The sequence below is a fragment of the Arctopsyche grandis genome, chromosome 13 (genome assembly GCF_051622035.1).
Source record: "Arctopsyche grandis isolate Sample6627 chromosome 13, ASM5162203v2, whole genome shotgun sequence".
In the NCBI taxonomy this organism is placed as follows: Eukaryota; Metazoa; Arthropoda; class Insecta; order Trichoptera; family Hydropsychidae; genus Arctopsyche; species Arctopsyche grandis.
The window spans coordinates 1,697,021-1,719,479 of record NC_135367.1 but is presented as its reverse complement, the minus strand read 5'-3'; the positions used below and the strand labels follow the sequence as shown (position 1 = coordinate 1,719,479).

General features: G+C 34.9%; 2 protein-coding genes across 2 annotated transcripts in view; one reads left to right on the top strand and one right to left on the bottom strand.

Annotated features, from left to right (window-relative positions):
• The first annotated feature begins 10,061 nt into the window (after positions 1-10,061).
• Positions 10,062-13,574, top strand: Wdr92 (dynein axonemal assembly factor 10). Its single transcript, XM_077443809.1, has 6 exons — positions 10,062-10,461; positions 10,533-10,660; positions 10,811-11,028; positions 11,100-11,222; positions 11,307-11,419; positions 13,292-13,574. The coding sequence occupies exons 1-6, from the start codon at positions 10,094-10,096 to the stop codon at positions 13,500-13,502; spliced, it is 1,161 nt and encodes a 386-aa protein (XP_077299935.1). The 5' UTR covers positions 10,062-10,093; the 3' UTR covers positions 13,503-13,574.
• Positions 13,575-13,586: 12 nt separating this feature from the next.
• Pli (E3 ubiquitin-protein ligase pellino) overlaps positions 13,587-22,459 on the bottom strand; it is a 79,205-nt gene continuing 70,332 nt past the window's right edge. Inside the window, exons 4-9 of the mRNA XM_077443808.1 lie at positions 21,008-21,202; positions 20,642-20,929; positions 19,052-19,214; positions 18,602-18,779; positions 18,372-18,514; positions 13,587-16,504 (exon numbers count right to left, since the gene is read on the bottom strand). Coding sequence (XP_077299934.1) covers positions 18,388-18,514; positions 18,602-18,779; positions 19,052-19,214; positions 20,642-20,929; positions 21,008-21,202 — 951 coding nt within the window. The 3' untranslated portion in view covers positions 13,587-16,504; positions 18,372-18,387. The remainder of the gene's footprint in view (positions 16,505-18,371; positions 18,515-18,601; positions 18,780-19,051; positions 19,215-20,641; positions 20,930-21,007; positions 21,203-22,459) is intronic.

Here is a 22,459-nt window from a genome sequence, read left to right as displayed (position 1 = left end):
GGCGCCGAGACTTGAGGGGCGCCACAAAGCGGCGCGCCTTTTTCACAGATTTTTTTTATTTGTTCTGATATTTCTTTGTAATATATTTTTTTAAAACCTCTCTTATCAATTTGCATCTCGTTTTATTGTATGTACTTAATGTATGACAAAATATAATAATGTACATACATTATTATATTTTTAATTCATCCTCATTGTGTTTAATATTTGTTTATTTGTTTAATACACAAGTATACCACAGTGTCTTCACAGGTCACTCCAATATGACACTGTGGCCTGAAAATACAATTGATCTATGCCAATAGGGCTGGAAGACTGCCTTCTTTTTCCATATTTTGAACGTCAGTGCCATTTTTCAACCTATTTGCTGAGAATTCTCTCAAAATTTACAGGTGGGAAGGTTTTAAGAAAGATTCACCATAAGTTATTTTATGTTTAAACAGATTGTGCACTGCTTGTTGATCGTCCAGATAATACTATTAATGCACTTCGATATACACATAGGTATATACATAAAAAAGGTATGAATTATTAATTTGGAAAGTTATTTTGCTGTAAGGAAATAATATGAATATATAGGGGGAGGGGGGGGCGCCTTAAAATATTTTGCGGGGAAGCACCTGGAATTTACGCTACGCCACTGGTCAAGTCCAATTTGGATAGTATCGAAAAAGAAAGATGTATCGGGAAAAGTCAAATGGAGATTAGTCGTAGATTATCGAAAATTAAATGAGAAAAACATTGACGATAAATACCCATTATCCAACATCACGGAGATATTAGATAAGTTAGGAAAATGCATGTATTTCACTACCCTAGATTTAGCTTCAGGTTTTCGCCAAATATAGTTCGATCCTAGAGATATTCAAAAGACAGCGTTCACAATAGACAATGGACATTTCGAATACATACGAATGCCATTTGGATTAAAAAATGCACACAGTACATTTCAACGTGTTATGGACAATGTCTTACGAGATATCCTTAACAAAGTTTGTTTAATTTATATGGACGATATCATAATATTTTCCACTTCACTTCAAGAACACATGGAAAGCATAGATAAAGTATTTTCCAGATTAAGAAACGCTAATTTAAAAATTCAATTAGACAAATCAGAATTCTTTAAACGCGAAGTAGCATTTTTAGGACACTTAGTAATACCAGAAGGAGTAAAACCAAACTCAGATAAAACTTATGCAATTAACAAATTTCCCATACCTAAGACTCAAAAACAAATCAAATCATTCTTAGGACTAATTGGTTACTATCGGAAATTTATAAAAGATTTCGCTAAAATCACGAAACCAATGACAGAATCCTTAAAGAAAGACGCGAAAGTAATATTAAACGAGCGATACATTAAATGTTTCGAAAAATGTAAAGAACTATTGTGTAATGACCCCATTTTTCAATACCCAGATTTTTCTAAACCATTTGTTTTAACAACTGACGCTTTAGGAGCAGTATTATCTCAAAGCACTATTGGAAGCGATAAATCAATATGTTATGCTAGTACATAGAATATTGACACAAACTGAACAAAACTAATCCACAATAGAAAAATAATTATTAGCTATCGTTTGGGCAACGAGATATTTTAGACCTTACTTATTCGGAAGAAAATTTAAATTAATCACAGATGACAAACCTCTAGAATGGCTTATGTCACTGAAAGAACCAAGTTCTAAATTAGTGAGATGGCGACTCAAATTAGAAGAGTTTGATTATAAAATCGAATACAAAAAGGGAAAAGCCAACACAAACGCAGACGCGCTTAGTAGAATAGAACTTCATGCTAATGAATCACCAATTAAAACAAATAGCATTTTAACGCGATCAAACATATCACTAATAGTAAATGTAGACGATACAGATGATCTCGATACCATATGTATGTATGTACACTCAGGACAAGAAAACATAGCAAACGGAATTAAATTCACCGAACAACCCATAAATTAGTTCAATGAACAAATCATCTTCGTAAGCGATAATCAAATAACAGAAATACACTTAAAAAAATTTTCAAATCAAAAAGACGTAGAATCATTACTCAGAATTCATTTACGAAAAGAGATGTGATAGATTATTTTAAAAAATTAATTAACCCGCGTAAGATCACTTGTATTATATGCAACTGTAACCAAACTTTCAAAATTATTAGGGAAACACATGAACATTTCTTTAATAACTACAAAGTAGTAAAGAGTTCAATAATTTTAAAAGATATAGAACAAACTGACGAACAAGATAAAACGATTAAAGAATATCATACAAAACACAACCATAGAGGAATCAATGAAACAACAGCTCAATTGAAACGTTATTTTTACTTTGACAATTTTAAATCGAAAATTACTAGAACGATAAATAATTGTGAAGTTTGTCAAACAAAAAATACGAACGACACCCTACAAATCAAAAACTTGCATTAACTGAATCACCAAAACAACCTTTAGAGATTTTAAACGTAGACATTTATCACTTAAGCCCGGACCCAAAGAGTGCCGCGTATTGTTCAAATGTTGTAAATGCATTATTAAAGGTTTGCCGAACCTTTTTTACAAAGGATTTACAACAATGGAACAATGAGCGGCACCTTGGCTATCCTACCTCTATTTATCACATAGATAACTTAAACATCTTAAGAGGGCTGGACACCAGCGCCTTGTCCATACAAACGTATTACACTTCTCCCTCCCTCAATTATGTCACTAGAGAAACTATTTTTTAATATGCTATGGATATCCACTATTGGGATGCATCTATCGTTTTATTTTTTTGATTAGTTATTTTTTATAGGAGCTAGGAGTCGCCAAACATCTATAAAATCACCTCTTTTTTACACCCACGAAAAGAGTCCAGCGTGCTTTAAAAAAAAAATACGCACATAGTTGCACAGAAAATATCTTTCTCATACCGATGATGAAATTTTTTTAAAAATTGGTCCAGTTTTGGAGGAGAAAATAGGAGAATACGAAACTTTGATTTTGTTGATTTAAAATACATATTATCTGGTCGAAGCGAAACTGTCGCATTCACTCAATATATATATATTGATATTGTTACGTACGCCGTGGATTGAGCGAGTTGTACTTAGACCAACGGATATCTGTTATCGGTAAACTAAATGCATGCACTTACTTCCAAAGATTATATCTGGACTCTAAGTGCATTTAGGCTAAACAATGACCGTTATTAGTTAGTTCTCAGAATCGATACGGGAAGACCCAATGTCTTGGAAATACATATCCGAATACGTGACTATACAACAGGTAAACAGATTAGGCGTCCTGAGAGATCTACCCTTTATAAGGCGGTACGTAGGCGATATAATTCATTCTGGACTGAACAGTGGCAATACGTGTATCTCCTGAATCATCAATAAATGCTGTGAAACGACTGTTGGCCTTTTACTTGGATCCTCCACCCACCCTTACGCAACAATATATATTGTCGCATTCACTTAATATATACAGTAACATGCAGAGAAATCGCATCACTTTCAATTGTTCGATGTTTTCGATTTTTTTTAATTACATGAAGCTATACACGAGTTTTTTTGGTTTACACGAGACAATAGTCCCGACTTACAACCTATCAAATATTTATGGGCTATTATAAAGCAAAGGGAATAAAAAAAACACCCTGGGGCAAATTATTTTTAAAAAACTGTTGAAAATGTATGGTTTGAAGAAATTTCGGACGACATACTAAAAAAAGTCGTATTGTCCCTGCCGGCAGGTATCCATCCCATCATAGAAGCAAGACGGTAGTCTAGTAATTATTATATTACTATTTATTGTCGTCATATGTCCATTGCCTATGTATTTTAATTCATAGAAAAATATATACTGTAATATTATTTTAGCTAGAGACATTTGAAATACATATAAGAAAAATGCCCTATTTTGCATGTTATTTAAAATTCGTATCTTGCCTTAATTTAAAAATATAAATAATCTTTTTTAATCGTAAAACATGTTAAATAGTTGAAATCAAATAATAAAACCAAAAAAACTTGTGTATAGCTTCATGTAATTAAAAAAAATCGAAAACATCGAACAATTGAAAGTGATGCGATTTCTCTGCACGTTACTGTACATTCACTCAATATATATATCGAAGAAAGTAACGGCAACAAAATTAAGGTTTCGGGTATACAGCCCTCTTAACAGTCTTAGATAAATTCAGCAGATACGCATTTGCTAAAATCTTAGAGTCAAGAACTAGTATAAATGTACTCGAAGCATTGACTAATTTCTTTGCAAATCGTGGACTACCCAAGAAAAAAATGACAGAGTTCACTTCGAACGTGCTTAAGAATTGTTCTACTACAAAGGATTGCATGAAATTAGTTTTGCTAACGACTATTTGACTAGTATTCGTAAGCTTGGTATACTCAGCCTGATATATTAAGATTTCCGATTTTTATATCTGGTACTAAAATGTCTCCGTTTTGAACGTCTACTGGTAGCCTACACGTTCTTGTACAACCAGGTTCTATTTGGTATAAAGATGACATATAGTTAGGTTTGTATGAAAAATGAACGATAACGTTGGGCGTTTCCAAGTTGTTTGTGTTTAAATTAATATTCGCGTTTAATTCTCTTAATAAATCTAATCCGATGAGTCCGTCAAAGTAATTGTGGAATTTAAATACAATGAATGTTATTGGGTAATCATTATTAAGCTCTTGAATGTAATCGTAAGTTATCTGTTTATTAAGCGTGTGTTTGCTGAATACAGTGGTGATTGTGATCGGTGTTATGTATTTACATATTTTGGATCGATGAATGATACACTACTTTCAGAACCGATTAGGAATTTTAATTGAGAATCATTCATGTTTGCGATATGTATGGAAGTTTTCGACCGTCATGATTATTATATAATATTATATATTCTATGTAAGTACCCGATTGGTCTTTTGAGGCTTTTATTTGAAAATCCTCATCTTCGATTTCATTGTCCACGAATTGGTCTAAATTAGTATGAATATTAGGTTCAGGAAGATTATCTATGAACTTGTTGTTGGGTTCATTATGGTAATAATAATTTCTTATAAAATATTTAATATTTAATTACATTGTTAATTAAATGTAATAAGTGGAATTTATTATTATTGTTTGGTTTTTTTTTTTTATAATATATTCGCGTATGTTATTTTTATTTTATTTCTTAGCATCGATGATTCTGATATAATTCATTGAACGTATTATATCTTTACTTTATTTAAACTATACGTGTTGTTATATCTTGTTAGATACGCTAGTGGTTTTTTTTTATGATTTGAATGAATGTTTAATTTATTTTTATAAGTACATTGAAGTTTATGTTTCTTCATTATTTAAAATTTTATGATCGCGTTTAGTCAACATTACCTTTATATCTCTTAAGAGTGATTTTTATTTTTACTTTAGGTTTGCATAATACTTTGTTTAGCAATCTAAATTTGATTGCGAATTTAGCAGCGTGGTCTAGTGGTGAATGTAGAATTATTTCGAACTTGATGTTACGAGTTCGATTCCCCGCTAAGTCTCGTTGCTGGCCAGACCTTGATTTGTCTAGGTCGATCGTTTCTTATTAGAATTTGCCAATGTTTCTGATTTACATTGAAACGATTCCTGTAAAATTGGCGTTTCCTTCCCAATTTTCTGTTGCGAACCTTTAGTTATTGTTATATCTTAGGTTTCTTGCTCACCATAGATGTCTCTGTGGTTGTTTATCGAATATAAAATTCGTATTGTTACATGAAAGTTATTCATCGTTATTTATCGTATTAATACGATGTTTGTAATATATGTACATATACTGACCAACAATAATATAATGTAATAATTATGTGGACCAGGAAGGCGCATTTGGGGTTTACCTGTTAAGCCTTCCTGGTATATTTAAAAAAATAAATAAATAAACTTTATTGCTACGTTCAATTACTTTAATTTTCATATCTATCTTCGCGTTAATAATATTATTAATTTTAATAAACAATTTATTCAGGAATATATTTTCTGACAAATTACTAAATCTTTCTTTAAAATTACGATCAATTATTTTTATTTTCTATCTCATTTTAATCTTATTATTTTTATTCTTTAATAACATCGAATACGCGTAAATTAATATGTAAGTTCTTCTAATGGACTAGCCATCTTACTCAAAGTTTCTTTCAAAATTTCTTTTAATAATTTCTTTTAATAATTTCTTATAATAATTTCATTTAATAATTTCTTTTAATAATTTCTTTTAATAATTTCTTTTAATATTTATTTTTATTTTTATTTTTATTCTTATTTTCTAATGAGTCCGAATCTAACAATAAACCGTTGTTACTCTTGTGGGGGTGAGAAGAGGATCTACGGAAAATCTTCATGAATGAGAAATACCGACAATAATGAACACTTACATGCTCAGCATTACAATCCAAGACAGCGTCTCTCCGATAATCCGTCGGAAGTGGATGATGACGTCCTCCTTTCCGTTGTCTGTAGGTTCTTGGACGTAAGGGATGGAAACCCGCCTCGAAATCAGTTGATTTCAAGTCACCGCTGATGTTTGGGTAACGTCCTTCGTTTCTTCGATGATCCGCCGAAGTGAACAGTTACACAATAAACCGTTGTATAACTATCCTGAAGTTGGTTTCTGAACACACATTTCAGAATATCTGCTCGGAGAGGATTTCCCAATTAGCCGTTGAGAAGATCCACACTTTGAAGATATCCTACCGACTGCGCCAATAAAGAATTGCAGACGAACAATTTGAATAAAAAATAATAATTTATTTTAATATTCGGTACAAGAGCTGATTACAGACTAACTTAAATTCTAACAATGTTGAGTTTATATACTCTTTAGCAAACAATGAATGTGTTGAAGACACGTGTTGTACAATCTTGGTTAGTCGGTGCATGGGTGTGGTGGATATAATAGTCTTATTCATTAACTACGTGTATCAATGGTGTACTTGTAATATTAGGTGCGTCTTATCTCTACTGGTTAGTCGTTTGTTCTTAATATTAATCATACGACAACGAAGGAGTCATATGATGGCGTCATAGAAGTGACGAATTTGCAAGTACATGAGTACAATGGTAGAGGGTTGTCTTCAGCCCTTAACTCACGCAAACAAGATGAATGTGAATATTCTCCTAAATTGTTTTTGATTTGCGTAGGTTCCAACATTTGCCTATGAGAAGCGTCTCTCCCACATCGATACTTTGAGACTCGCCATCACTTACATTGGTTTCATGTGCGAGCTGCTGCATGGGGCTCTGCCCCCTAGGGACCCCCGAGGCCCCGCCGTGTCCTCCAGGCACTTTCTAGACCCAGAACTTTCTTGGTGCGCTTAAAGGCAAACAATCGAAAAACATGAAAACAAGTCTTCCATTAAATACTACAATGTTTTTAGTAGGTGTTCAATGTAATATCATTGTAGTAACATTTCGTGAACGACGATACCAACATGACAATATGCACCGTTTACTAAAATATCTATGGACGAAACGCTATAGTTATTAGCCAGTGTATTTACAGTTATAAGCCACTTGGATTTTGAAGTACAAAAAATTTCAACCCTTTTACTTAAATACTCCTATTACTTGACAACCTTAAATGCTCTCAATTATACTCCTCTTCACTATTTTATTGCCGATTGAAGTTGGTTCAAGCGGCCAATAAATAGGTTCTGGCTTACAACTGTAGCGTTTCCCATATAATGGCTATATAAACAATCACAAAACAAAAAGAAAAATAACATTCGAAAGAGACCCATGACAATAAATATTTATGTTTGATGTTGAATTCAATTTATGTATGTACTCGTATGTATGTATGTACTATATAGTTGTATTTGTATAAATGGTCTGTGGATTTTCATTGCTGTCCTTGCTGTATTTTTTCATTTTTTGCCCATCTTTGAACATTTTATTTATCTATCCATATTAGTCATGTAAAACAAAATAAAAATCACGATTTCGTGTTAAATGTTATCATGTGCAATATTATTTATTTAATTTAATATATTAACATTTAATTCATGTAATACAATTGAGTTTCATTTCTCCTACAACAAAACATACTATATTATTTATTTACAATCCCTACTACGTATCCTATCCTATTAAAGGTCTATTCATATTAGCACAGCACGTACCGGCAACTGCATGTAACCAGCAAGTACAGAAAGTATTCTTCGGTACATTATATATGGACACATTCATATATTTCAATGGCGTATGCGTATTCACGCATTCATATGCATCCATATACATATGTATAATGTACCAATGAACAATTTGTATACTTACTGGTCATGTGCAGTTGCCGGTACGTGCTGAGCTAATATGAATAGACTTTAAATCTTACACGTTTAATATTATGCCACCTCTTTGGTTGAATGGAAATGAAAATGGTTTTCTCAAGAGGGGGGGAGTGATATTTTGAAGAAAAAAAAATCTAATAATAAAAACTATATATGTATGTACATAAGTGCATAAATGTATGTGTTTGTATATTTCTGGCCGAATGTCATATTAAAGTTGGAAAAGTTGAAGAGTTAATTTTTTATTATTATTAACCCAATTTCAATGATATTTTGAGCGTATGGAAATTTATTTTCCTGAGTATAGAAGATGAAATCGTTTTAATAAGATTTGCTGCTTATTAAAACAAGACTTTTTGACTGCATCTTTCATAACATAAGTTCATGTTCCCTTTGTACCTGCTCCTCCAGATATCTTCATATGATCATTACGGAAGCTGAAAGGTCAAACAAACATAGAAGCAAATAAATTTTCGGTAAATGGATTATTGCTCAAATTTTGTGGCACGATTGGCAATCGTTGCCACAAAAATCGCGGATACGGAATATCTGACACTCGAATTCTCGTTAGTATAATATTTCAAGCGGTTAGCTTTCGATTGATGGAGTTTTTGGATGCCAGATGTTACTTGATCGAGATTTTAGTGACGTGCGCGAGATCGCTCTTTGTATATAATTTGGAATAATTACCGAACCGAAATTTTCATATCATCTGCATACAATAAAATACCAATATCAAGACAAACAAATCAACATAGTTAATGAATAGAAAAAATAATTATGGTCCAAAATGAGATCTTTGGGAACACTACTTGTAAGAACAAAAATATTTTAAAATTCAGAATTAACAGATAAACTATGATTTTTCAAATAAAACTAAATTCAATTAAGTAATGATCCGGCAAAACCCATTTTATTTAACTCGTTGTTCTACTTTTAATCCAATTTTAATGAGTTGATCGACCGCCTATAAATTCATGTTGACAGGAAAATATTACAGGTCGATTTTTTTGTATAAGGGAATGTCAAAAAATTTTACGTAATTTAGACACAATAAAAAGACTTTGCAGCGGAATTTAAAGATCCGGTTTAACCATTCCTTCCCCGAAGTGGGGTATGCAAGTGCCCCAATTATTACGTTTTTCGTAATAACTATGTGGTTTTCAAAGCTCTACACCCTATATTTCTTGTATTCCTAGAATGAACTACAAGAAATTTATTTTAATAGATTTTGTATGATTTAGAAAAGGGGTACACCGTAAAAAATACATTTATACATTTCTACGTTCCAAAGTACATATGATTTAAAGGCGGTAGCGATAAGTCACGTTTTTGACTGTTCGCTTGCATATTCTTGTTGATCGATGAATCAATTCGAGAGAAAGAGACTGCTATATTTTCGTAAGCTATTGTTTTCGTCGCTTTCGGCGCGTGGCTATTGAGTCGTGCAGTTGCCTGTTGGTCTTACCGATGCGCGCTTGCGTGTTGATGCTTGTCGTTATTTTTTTAATACAAAAATAGTCAAAAACAGGACTAAAACTTTTTATGTTGATGTATAAAATGATTAATAAGATTTATATTGAACCCATTTGTATTGAGAAAAGCTGTATTTTGATTAAAAAATACTAGGGTCTTACTCCACCCTAGTTCAGGACACTCAATCGATCTCGACGCTCCTTCCTTCAAAGGTTAATAAGAGTCAAAAAGTAACCAAAACCATGTGAAATCATTTATTACTCCTTTTAAAAAAAATGTACATGTTAAACCATGGTCGACTTTTACGACCTACAAACTGAAATCGTACGAAAGTGTTGTTATGGAAACCAATCAAACAAGTGTCAGGTGTCAACCATGGAAGGTATGCGAATGCCTCAAGTGCTTATCCACAGCGAGCTGAACCTCAACCATTCGTTGTTCGACTGTCGATGGGTTCCCCTTTCCACGAAATTGGTGGTCGTGGGGGCTCAGCCCCGAGGCTGCGGCTCTCTACGCCTGTTTGAGGTTAAGGAAGGCACCTTACAGCCTTCGAGACAACGTGAACACCCCAACGCCCTCAAATGTTGCACATTCGGAGCCTCGAGCCATACCAGCAGACAACTGGCCACCGGAGACTTCCAAGGCAATCTAGATATTTGGTCAGCATTGAACCCGATGTAAATTATTACCTTAGAGTGTTCACATCAACATACACTTTTTATTTATATAGGGACCTCGAAGACTTGAGCACTGTTTACTCTGCGAAGGACCATAAAGATATGATCAATTGTATAGATGGCATCGGAGGCAATGCGAATAACTGTGGAGCACCTGAAATAGTCACCGGTAGTAGAGATGGTATGATTGATTTTTACTATATGAAATACGTTGTATACATATATATATATAAAATACTTAAAAGTTGGACAGATAAGGACTACTCAAAGCAAAGAAGAATGGAAGTGTTGGAGATGATTTGATTTGAACAATGATTCTTTTATATATTAGGTACTGTTAAGGTGTGGGATCAACGGCAGAAAGAGAAACCCGTTGCAAACATGGAGCCGTATCCCGGTGAAACTAAAAGAGACTGTTGGACGGTGGCCTTTGGCAATTCTTATAATAATACTGAGAGGATAGTTTGCGCCGGTTATGATAATGGCGATTTGAAGATGTTCGATCTGCGCACCATGTCGCTGAGATGGGAGTGCAATCTCAAGAATGGAGTATGCGCTTTCGATTGTTATTTGATGTTACTTTCAATGCATATGCATGTGCTCATCCATTTCTTTTATAGGTTTGCAGTGTTGAATTTGATAGGAGAGATATTCCGATGAACAAACTTGTCGCTACAACTTTAGAAGGTAAATTTCACGTGTTCGACTTGAGGACGCAACATCATCAAAAAGGCTTTGCACAGGTTGGTTTGAATTTTTGTCAAAATGCCGCCGGTAAGAAAGTGCGTTAATCTTTGATTTGTGATATCCTTGTAATTGTTTTTCAGGTAGTGGAAAGTGAGCAGAATAATGGAACGGTTTGGCTATGCCGCCACCTGCCCCAAAATAGAGAATTATTCATGACTTGTGCTGGAACTGGACATTTATTACTTTGGCAATAGTAAGAAATTGTTGTTTTATTTCTTGTAGTACTTGCTGAAGTGCAAACCAAAACAAAATGGGGATGGTTTGGCATTATTTTATTTATTTGAAAATACAACAAACGTAAGCAATGTAATTTTTTACTGGTTGTATGTATTATTGATTAATTTTATGGTTTTTCTTTAGTTTGGACTTTTAATTGACATAATTTAATGTTTTTATGGTTCAAAATTGGTTTACTTTTTTATCTATACGTTTCCCATGGTGTCATTACGAGTTGTCCCTGAACGACAAATATGGTATTAAACTTGTACGTATATAAATTTTAATTCATATTCAAATAGTGAGTTGGATGGTTTTGCCAATTTGATGAGGAATCGTTTCAACAATGAAATCAGATAAATTGGCGAGCTCTGATAGGAAACGATCATCTTGGAGTCACAAATACCCAAGTCTGACCAGCAGTACTACAGAAATAATTCCGAATAAATTCTTTTCAATCGAGGTCAACCCAGGAACCTCTCGGTGGTTAGCATTAACCCTTTGCCCGTGTCACCAAATTTAGCAAACATGCCCTGTACGCGGCTGCTTTTTTGCGGATTTTGTTATCTCGTTTTCGACTATAAATATAGGTTGTAATATTTTTTTGAATTTTACAACCTATATTTATTTTTTTTGACTACTGCCATCTATTGAATTTGGTTAAGTATACATTTAGTAATATTTTCAACCAAGTTATAAAATTTTAACACAATAGACGGCTCTTATACAGGTTGGAACTTCCAAGACATCTATGCGTGTCTCGCGCGCTGAGGGCATGTTCGCTAGGACATGTATAGTAGTCGTACGCGGTGGAAAGGTTAACGCAACCACCGAACTAGTGCTGACTAAATAAAAAAAAATATATGAAATAGTAGCTTAATAAAAAAATACAATGAGCTTCAGATAAAGAAAAAATCGTCATATGTAGGAAGTATTCGAGGAAATTATCCCAAGACGTTTAACCGAAAATATGAAAACAATCAATACTTTGTGGGGACACTACATGGTCGCTATCCTGGTAATTGGCATTGATTCGATCATGTTGGAGCATCCCACTTAACTTCCTTCCCGACCGTCATAATAAACAGTCGTGTATAAACTACATGTTGGTTCGCTGCTGCTTTACTTCCTTCTTAACCGTCATATTGAATAGTCATGTCTTCAACGATTTCGTCGGTTCACTCCATACGCCCCTCATAAACTTACTACCTGAAGGACAATGCAATAAGAGACGACTGAGGGATTGGAAATCTTCGGAATCAATCGCAACTCTGGAGCGCTTATCTATATCTGTTTCACGTGTCGATAACACTCGTGTTCTCTTACTCTTTCATTGGTTTTTGTATGAAATTTTGTATTGTAATTTTTCAATAGGAGTGCAAAGTAAAACGCACACTCGAAATAGATCGTTGACACACCAGGCTCGGCACGAACAATTGTATGGACTATTATTCTATCTATTTTACATGTTCGAGAAGCTGGAAACTTAAAAATTAAGATCGTTTACTATCAAACTCTGATAGTAAACGATCGACCTGGAGTCACAAACCAAGGCCTGGCTAGCAGTAACCAGTGGCCACTGTGTTCGAAAGCATAAAATGCTAACCACTAGTCAACGCTGCTAGTTAAATATGTTTCATCAGTGTATGTAGAATAAATTATACAAAACGTGATTTTCGTTTATTTTACTAATAATATATTGAAATAATTTTTTTCATTTTGACTGGGGGTTCATCATACCAGCGCTCTTTCGAACGAGCCGCCCCTGCTTTTAGCCTAACCCGGTTGGAATCATTGTTCTTATGGAAACAATAATAAACCAATTAAAAGTGCATTGCTTTTATTACAGTTCATATCCAGACAAACGTCACAAAAAAGACGGAGACGGTGAAATGTGCGGAGTTGCAGGATCTTTGGTTCGTCTTCAGAAAATGGCCATATCTACTCAGCCCGTCAATTCATTAGACTGGTGTCCGGACAAGCTGGGCCTCGCCGTGTGCACGTCGTTCGATCAACATTTGAGAATCGTCATCACTACGAAGCTCAAACTTTACTCTTAATCCAAACTGATTTGTATGTATTTAAAAGAAAAAAAAATGAATAAAACTGATTGCATTCAATGAAAAACAGTCATTATATATTTTACATTTGTATTTCAAGTGAATATTTACAGGTTTACAAATGGACATAGACATTTTAACTGAACTAGTCAAAATAGGATGTGTGTATACAATCTAACCATGTACAATGATAATAATAAAAATACTATATATATATTGTAATATAATCATGCAGAGCAAGAGCGTTTAAAGGATTCATATATTTTTTTTGATTATATCCTTTTTTATATTTTATTTCTTCTTCAATTTAATTAACATTTGCACAATAGATTGAGAGATTGTTTTGAAAAAATATTTCTATAGTCGTCAATGTACAATTTAAAAGCTATGGTGAACAACAAAATCGCCGATATTGAGTTGGATTTTTAACTTTTGATCAAATAAGGCCTCCAAACAATCAGATACAGCTCGTGCAGTCAAACAGAATCTACTATGGTTACAATTGCATAGAATGGTAACATTCGTATATTTTAAAAAAATAAAATTTGACAATTTATCGATCAAAAAGATATTAATTGTACAAATTTGTACTATGAATTTCACACATCTTTTATTTATTTTTTTTATACACAATTATTTTATAGAAATTCGTTAAGCTGAAATATGTAGGTAAGTGAAATGAATTCAATATTTAAGATTAATGTGCTGTGATTTTTCTACACCCTTATATATTTCAAATATCCATCGATAATCGTCGTTGCCGGCAATCCTAATAATGCATTTGCGCTGCTCGGGTTACGTTAAAATTTAGAATATGTCGTCTATTTCAAACACACTGACGGGGTCTGTTTGAAAGATTAATTCGTCTTATCGCTTACCGTCAAAGTTGCATTTTAAAACATGATAGTAAAAAAGCTTCCTTACACGACGTTTAAGTGACTAATAATTTTACTTCGCTTCTTACCCTCTCACCACATTTTCCCGTTTCTACATCCGATAAACGTGAACGTCACAATTACACAAGTATAAAAATTGGCGATGACTACCTACTATTTAAAACTTTTCGCATTTTAAAGGCCGCTCAATATGTCAATCGAATGCAATCACGAAAACTCGATCCGTCACACTGAATGTTTATTTTCTCTCTCTCTCTCTCACACAACACAGAACAAATCTCAAGCCCCGCTTACCTGAAAAATTGGATATTTTAAAACGACCCAAATAGCTATCTAAATATATATGTATATCAATAATTCGATCAGAATAGAATGGACGAAAGCCTTACGTAAACGAATCGCTAATTAACGTCAATCGACCGCTGGATTACACAAGATCGTCGTAAAATTGTGCGAGCATCATTCCTTAAGTAAGAATCGTTATAACAATTTAAAATCATCACTTTTGGAATGAAAATGATTCGGAAATGACCTCGACGATTGCCATGTTGAAGAATACTATCAACAGTTGAACTAGACGGTGACAATTTGATAGTTCGGTCCTTATATTATAGTCATATGGACCTGATGATGCAATGATGATAAACCTGATGGCTCAGACAATGTTGCATTCCAAAGCGATTCTTACTCAAAAATTGATCGTATTATAAAAATGAACGGAAAGTACTACAATTGTGAATTAGTATATAAAATTTTGTCGATAAGGTTTCAATTCAACGATACGTAAATAAAAATCATAGTACATATTTTGATCATATTGTTTTTATTGTGTATTAAAGACCACATTGTATAATTAATACTGCAAGGCTCTATTGCAACAAAAACCTCTAAACAATGACAGACAGTTTACGCAGCCGTAAACCGTCACCGATTATTTTGTTGAGGTAAGTAACAATCGAATATACGTATGTTACACAGTGTCTAACAACTTTGTAAGCTAAATGTAAGCTTTCACTCAAAATGTCAAAGTGTATAAAAAACCTTTCAAAAAATATTCATTTCTCTGTAGTTCAAAACTGAAGCCAAGAAAATAAATAATTACCATTTTTTTTTTATTAATTATTTAGAGTGATTTACAAGTTCTCAGGTGGAATAATATAAGACGAAAACCTCAAACCTAAAACGGTCTTCCTTAATACATTCGTTTGATGACTTTAAATCGGTCTGTACACTGAATGATCGGACATGCTGTCGTTCCGAGTGCAATTTTATGAAAACACAAATCTTATCAAGAAGGGGTTGAATTGTTATTAAGACTAAGATTAAAATACAGAATATAGAATAATATAACACAGTACAAAAAGAAGAAAAAAACATAGGAACATGTTAAAAACGTAAGTGTAATCCTTCAGTATACATTCCAATAAAAAAAGTATAATAATAATAAAAAAAACATTTGACAAGAACAATATTAAGAAAAACAGATTCAGGCGATTAGCGACTAACGTACTAATAAAATAAAATTAACATTATTATGTACAGAGCATACTAATTAACTATATGTTTTTTAAATACATAATCAAATATGGCTCTTGACCAATGATCATCCCTTGTCTTCGATTCTCACACTCACATTGACTTAAAGAAGACTACGTACACACTTCCGACAAAATTCATACAAATTAAGTTACATTGAACCCATTATTTAACTTCTACACTGCAAATTACACTGAACACGAGTAGTCAACGCGGAGATACTCCTGATGACGGTCATCACCGATGAACAGTAAAGTTACACGCGCACACACACACACAAACACACATACGCATTCTCCATTTATCTATATATGTATATATATGAAATATTTATAATATTTCCCCCCTGCAAATCCCAACAGGCACTCGTGTAGGGGACGTGATATAACGACGAAACAAAAACAGCACATTATAAAATAAACTGAGCAATCGATATTGTTCTTCAACTAATGGCATTTTACGAGAAGTTTGCAGGGGTATTTATGATAACGTAAACGAAGGCGAACCTTCGACAGCACGTCGTAGTCCAATAATCTTCGCATAATATGTAGTCATCACTGAATCGGAAATCTGAAAAATAATAAAAATTGAAAACATTACATATGTAATTTTGTAATTCATGAATATATACATTACTTTCATTTTTTATATTACTATTTTAAGATAAAGTTGTATAAGTTAGAAGAACGAACGCTTCTATGATTATTTTGGCACGCATGAGTAGAATAAATGATGAAGTTGGTAACATGTATCATGACGGACAGTTTGATGTGGCGCTCTGCCGAATAAAAGTTATTTTAAACGGTTCGGTGATTATTGGTCACAAAGCGCCCGCCCAAAAGTCACTAAAATCTCTATAACGGAACATCTGGCAGCCGAAAAGTCCATCATACTAACGATAACTATCATACTGTAACATACGCCGCCGGTTAAGTGCCATCGGATTAGGCCGACTAGCATCCCGGCTATTTCCCAGAATCCGGACGAGCGTGAGACGGCGCATCCCTGAGACTGTGCGACCGTTTGAGATAATTGGTTTCGAGGATTATCTCCAGGCTTAAGTGCATTCGGCTAACAATGAAAACTCCCGAATGAACTAAGTGGGCGGCACGGCACGGCTTCCCGGTATAGTTCTTAGAACTGACAGCGCGATACCGTGGGACTGCGTATCCGAGTACGTGCCTAAACAATGGGGAAGTAGCCGGACGTCGAAGATGCAGTGAGCGACGTGCCCTTTATAGGCAGGTACTTAGGCCATATGAGGAGATTCTGGGCGGAGTACGGGCAGTGCATGGATCTCCTGAATCACCCAATAAATGCTGTGAAGCGATTTTGGCCTTTCACTTGGATCCTCCGCCCACCCCTACGAAACAATACTAACGAGAACTCGAGTGCCAAATATTCTGTATTCGCGATTTTCATGGCAAAAATTGTCTTTTGGACGATCGCAATGTGACTAATAATCCAATTACCGTTTAAAACAGCCCAATGTGACTCATTTACTCTACCATTTATTCATTCTATTTCTTTTTGACTTAATTCATAAATTGTTATCACTTATTTTAATTAGATGTCCAGAATCTCGGAAGAACAGGATAAATTTATTTATTTATTTGTAAACGCAAAACATTATATTTAATGTTTTCGAGATATTTCTAGAAAATAATAAAAGTGGGCTATGGGTGAATGTGGCACGCGGTTTTTTTTAGATACTTTTAAACATGCGAAAAAAATGAGGCATTGGACAGGCAGCACGCGACGTCCCAAAATAACCCTCTGGACCTTTTTCGGTAAACCACTGCTGTTACATACACATTACGGAACATATTGTTGCGTAGGGGCGGGTGGAGGATCCAAGTAAAAGGCCAAAGTCGTTTCACAGCATTTATTGATGATTAAGGAGATACACGCACTGGCAGTGCTCATTTCAGAATGACCTGATATCGCCTAAGTACCGCCTTATAAGGGGTAGATCTCTCAGAACGTCTAATCTGTTTGTCTATTGTATAGTCACGTATTAGGATATGTATTCCCACGACATTCGGTCCCACGGTACGGGTTCTGAGAACTCTACCGGAATGAGACGGCTACCCCCGCTAAGTGCACTCGGGGGCAGATAATCAACGAAACCAAAGATAACGGTCATAGTCTCGGAGATGCTACTCGGCCTAATCCGACAGCTCTTTTTAGTATACGTAACAATATGTAGAATGTACCAAAGAACACTTTTCATACTGTTGTTTATCTGCGCTGTGCCAATGTGAATAGACCTTGAGAATCAAAAGCTTTCTTCAGACAAAGCGATATTTTTCATTCGCCCAAGTGTGCAGAACATTCTAATTTCATTCGTCGCTTCAATTCCAGACACTTTTAAATGAATTGTCCTAAATATCTAAGATTATTGAATACTTCTGCTAGCTTATAATGAAATACTCACATTTAAACAGTTAAATTCAGTCGAGATTATCTTGAAATATGAGACGTAAGTAACCCGGATTGCCTTCGAGTGGTGTCGCACAAAAGGGACATATGGCTCGGAATCCATTCGTACCATGTGGAACATCAACACTCGCCCAATATCTAAAAACGATGAAGAATAATCAATTAATTCATGAATTTATATTTTACAGCCAAAAAAAAGAGGATGAAATCGATTTATATACTTACTTAACAGTTTTTTCGGTAGCCATATGTCCGCACGGATTAAATGCAAAAGTAGGTGGACCGTTGTCTACATAAAACGCAGGTTCTAAGCCCATGCAAACACGAACGACAGGTCCAACACACAAACACATTGGACAGCGTCGTGCTCCCGATTCTTTGTCTTGACCCCAATCATGATGACCTAAATTTTGAATTAAAACACTCGATTAAAATATTACAACACATAAAGTGAAAACATTATATGCATGTATGTAGGTGGCATGAATGGCAATGAATTAATTGTAAGTAATAGGTCTTCAATTGAAAATCGATACAGTCTTACAAACAATTGAGTAGAGCGTGTCTTTGATGGAAATGCCAATTGATAGAAACAACTTTACATTGTAAATCTTTAAAATGAAAATCGATAAGATTATCGTGCCGTTGCAATCTGGAAAATAATTGATGTATCACCTTGGACGTGACCGCAATTGAGGTAAACGTAGGGTTGGTTCATTTGATCCGAAGCGTGTGCAGTCGAAGGTTTCCTAGGAATTACTAATGTGTTCAGTCCGACGGGACATTGGGGTCTTCCAGCGTTGATTTCGTCTACTAATTTTTCCAAATCTCTTTTTGTCTGAAAACGAAACAATACAAACATAAATTAAAAGTCCACTTGTTCATCGCTAGATATTGGACTATTGTGCATAGTTATTATAACTTAATCAAACATGTATTTATATAGAATACCATTTATTTAATTTATATTTGATAGTCACTTGTAATGGTTCTCTATATATGGAGGTTGAATTCGGAAAATTTGCTCCTCTAAGTGGGTTTTCCCAAAGTCAAGATAAGTTTCTATGGAATTTTTAGGCCAGAAATAGGAGGCATGCATGTCTAATTTTCGATATAAATGATGGGCTTGTTTAATAATGTAGGATATGGTTGTCAGGAGACATGGGCAATAGAGTAAAATGGGACTCGTTGAGCGGTTCAAAACATAGTTTAGCACTTGCCGCACTGTGATGGATAGCGATTGACCATTTATTAGGGACCAATTTAAACGCCTATTTTATAAAATAAATTTGTAAATTAAAAAAAGTTTCTATACATTGCATTAGAAACTTTGCTTAGATTATTGAAAAATATATTTGCTACTTAAAAAACGGATGAAATGTGTATTATTATAATGATAGATGATCTAACTGTATCGACAACGTCGGGATGTAGTTTACAAACTACATCAACAACGACCTACGCTTCTCTCTACAGGATTTCTTCTTTTTTACTCTTCGGCTTGCGACCTTCGAAACCTACAACCTTGGCTTCGACTCGTAATACATAAACAAAAGTAAACACTTTTGACAGTTGACAGTTGTCAATAGCGGAAGACTGCAATGTTGCCACTTTTTATATCTATTCTAATACTAAAATCTATTTTTTCGAATGATCGTTTCATATTTTTTAATTGTCAAAATATTTTATTCGATGCACAATACGAGATTGTTTAATGCACCGAAAATAATGCAAATTTTTAATGCACAAAACATTTTTTTTAAGATTCAAAGTATTTTTTTCTAAATGTACAGCTAAATCGTATCCATTTTTCTTCATATTTTATGGACTCCTCCATCAAAACCTCTATGATTCGAATTATGTCATAACGAAAGTATTTTCGCGGGAAGGCCCTCGTAGACTTGCCTCACAGATGCTAGAGAGAGGGAAATTCAGAACGCGGCGCTCAATGGTCAGTGTGAGAATGATATCCGCCTTGAAATGACGGCTCCGCTCCAGTCGCTAGTTTTTCTCATTTCTTGTACTTATTTTTTATTATCCGAAGTTTAATACACGATAAAATGATTTTTAAAGTTAATTACAATAATTAACGTCGCAGATTTTACAGACTAGCGGATTTTTTTTAGGACAGAACGGCAATTGTTTATAAGTGGAGCACCACAACGGTCTGATCGTTCGTTAAGTTAGAAAACTAAATCCCACACTAGTATAGGATATACACGGCGTCACCTAAATTCAACACAGAAGACATTTCTCTAGACTTACAGGTGAATGCTGTAAGCCTTGTGCACTACGCCACAGTAGCGTCGCTCCGCACAAATCAATCATGGTACCATCCTTCAGCTCATTAGATTCGTTCAGAACCGGAGCTCCTTTCAACTGCGCCGAACGAGATTCTCTCAACATGAAGACGGCACCACCGACACTAGCTTCACGCCATAAACCACAAGACGCATCTCCTCCGCAGAAGGTTCCACACGGATGCATTATTAAGACTCCGTTCGTAGTTAAGCCATCTATTTCGTGATTTTCAGACCATTTTGTTGCTTTTTCCTGAAACGACATCGAAAAACAATCAATAAAATCAACAATTACTACTTCAAGTGACTATTTGAAATTGAATATACTCACTCCTAAAAATATATTTCTTGAAGAGTCGAAACCTGCAGCGTATATCCTACATGTTCCTTGATCGTCCCGGTCGGCGAGAATACGACAAGCGAATCGAGAGATCGTACTTTGTAAGACTTTTGTATCACCCGTTTTGTCTCCGGCAACTGTGTCCATCACCACAAAGTCGATGGGCGATTCTGAAGACCTGCCGATCTGAAAAAAGTTAAGAGGCGATTAAATTTCATATTATAAAGAGAGAGGTTACGGTTTAATTCAAAAGATAGAATAGTTTATTGAACGTCAGCTGTCTACCTATTATATAATATTACACTTGGACGAATCAGTCTAGACAGGTGACTGCCCCTTGTGAGAAATTATAGAGATGAATTTCTTCAAATTGTAATACGAACATAATAACAAAAGAAAACAACTTCTATATATACTGTTCGATACCAATGTTCCCTCTTGGTAAATAGATCTATTGAAAATTTATTTATCCTTGCTTGACAGTGATCTATACCAAAACGACCCTTTGGACCATTTTCGGTAAAATTGTATCCTTGCTTGACAGTGATCGATAACGAATGTGGGATACACCGTTAAGGTCTGACCGCACTATGCAACAACCGAACGATCCGACACTTCACAACAGTACGCGACCAAATATTGTTTGCATGAAATTGTATGAGACATAACGCACTACGCGACAGTCGCATGACGTAGAACGACACCTTGCGTCAAAGTTGACTTTTCGACCAACTTTGACGCAAGGTGTCGTTCGCGACGTGACGCAAGTGTCGTTGAGTGGGGGGTTGCCTTCCATCAATTATTCTCCTTCTTCATATCGTGACATTGAAATAGCATGTAGCCATAATCTTTTGGTTTTTCTCGATTGTTCTTCTTCCTCGCATATCAAAGATACTATAATAGAGTCCGTTTCGTCCATCTTGCTCCGAGGTACCGAACGAATGATTGACATAGTTTACTGCGTAGTGTCGCATCGCTGTCGTTCAAGTGCGGTTTACCTAATATTGTCGCACACTGTTGTGAAGTGTCGGATCGTTCGTTTGACGCATAGTGCGGTCAGACCTTTATCGGTCACTGTCAAGCAAGGATAAACACTCCCATAAAATTTCATTCAATTGGTCGAAAGTGTCGTTTTGAAAGGACGTGTTCCACCGTGTGCCATGAACGTTACATTTTTTCTATGTTTAAAACTATCTAAAAAAAAAAACCACGTGCCACATTCACCGCTGTGTGATTTCGCCTTAACTACATACATTGGCCCGGTCGCCCTCAACCAAATCGCTCGCAAGTCGCACAGTGTGGCCCGGCTCTAACTGTGCATTGTTTCGCTTTCGTTCTTTCATTATCCATGGTCACCGTACTCCTACAGCAGTAACGACTTAATTTCCTTCGGACATAAATGTGGGACCACAACGAGGTCACGCTTTGCCCATAACGACATAA

Coding starts and splice junctions, on each gene's coding strand:
- Wdr92 (XM_077443809.1), top strand. CDS start 10,094: ATGGTCGACTTTTACGACCTACAAACTGAAATCGTACGAAAGTGTTGT. Junction 11,029..11,099: donor AGTGCAATCTCAAGAATGGA/GTATGCGCTTTC, acceptor TTTCTTTTATAG/GTTTGCAGTGTTGAATTTGA. Junction 11,223..11,306: donor ATCAAAAAGGCTTTGCACAG/GTTGGTTTGAAT, acceptor ATTGTTTTTCAG/GTAGTGGAAAGTGAGCAGAA.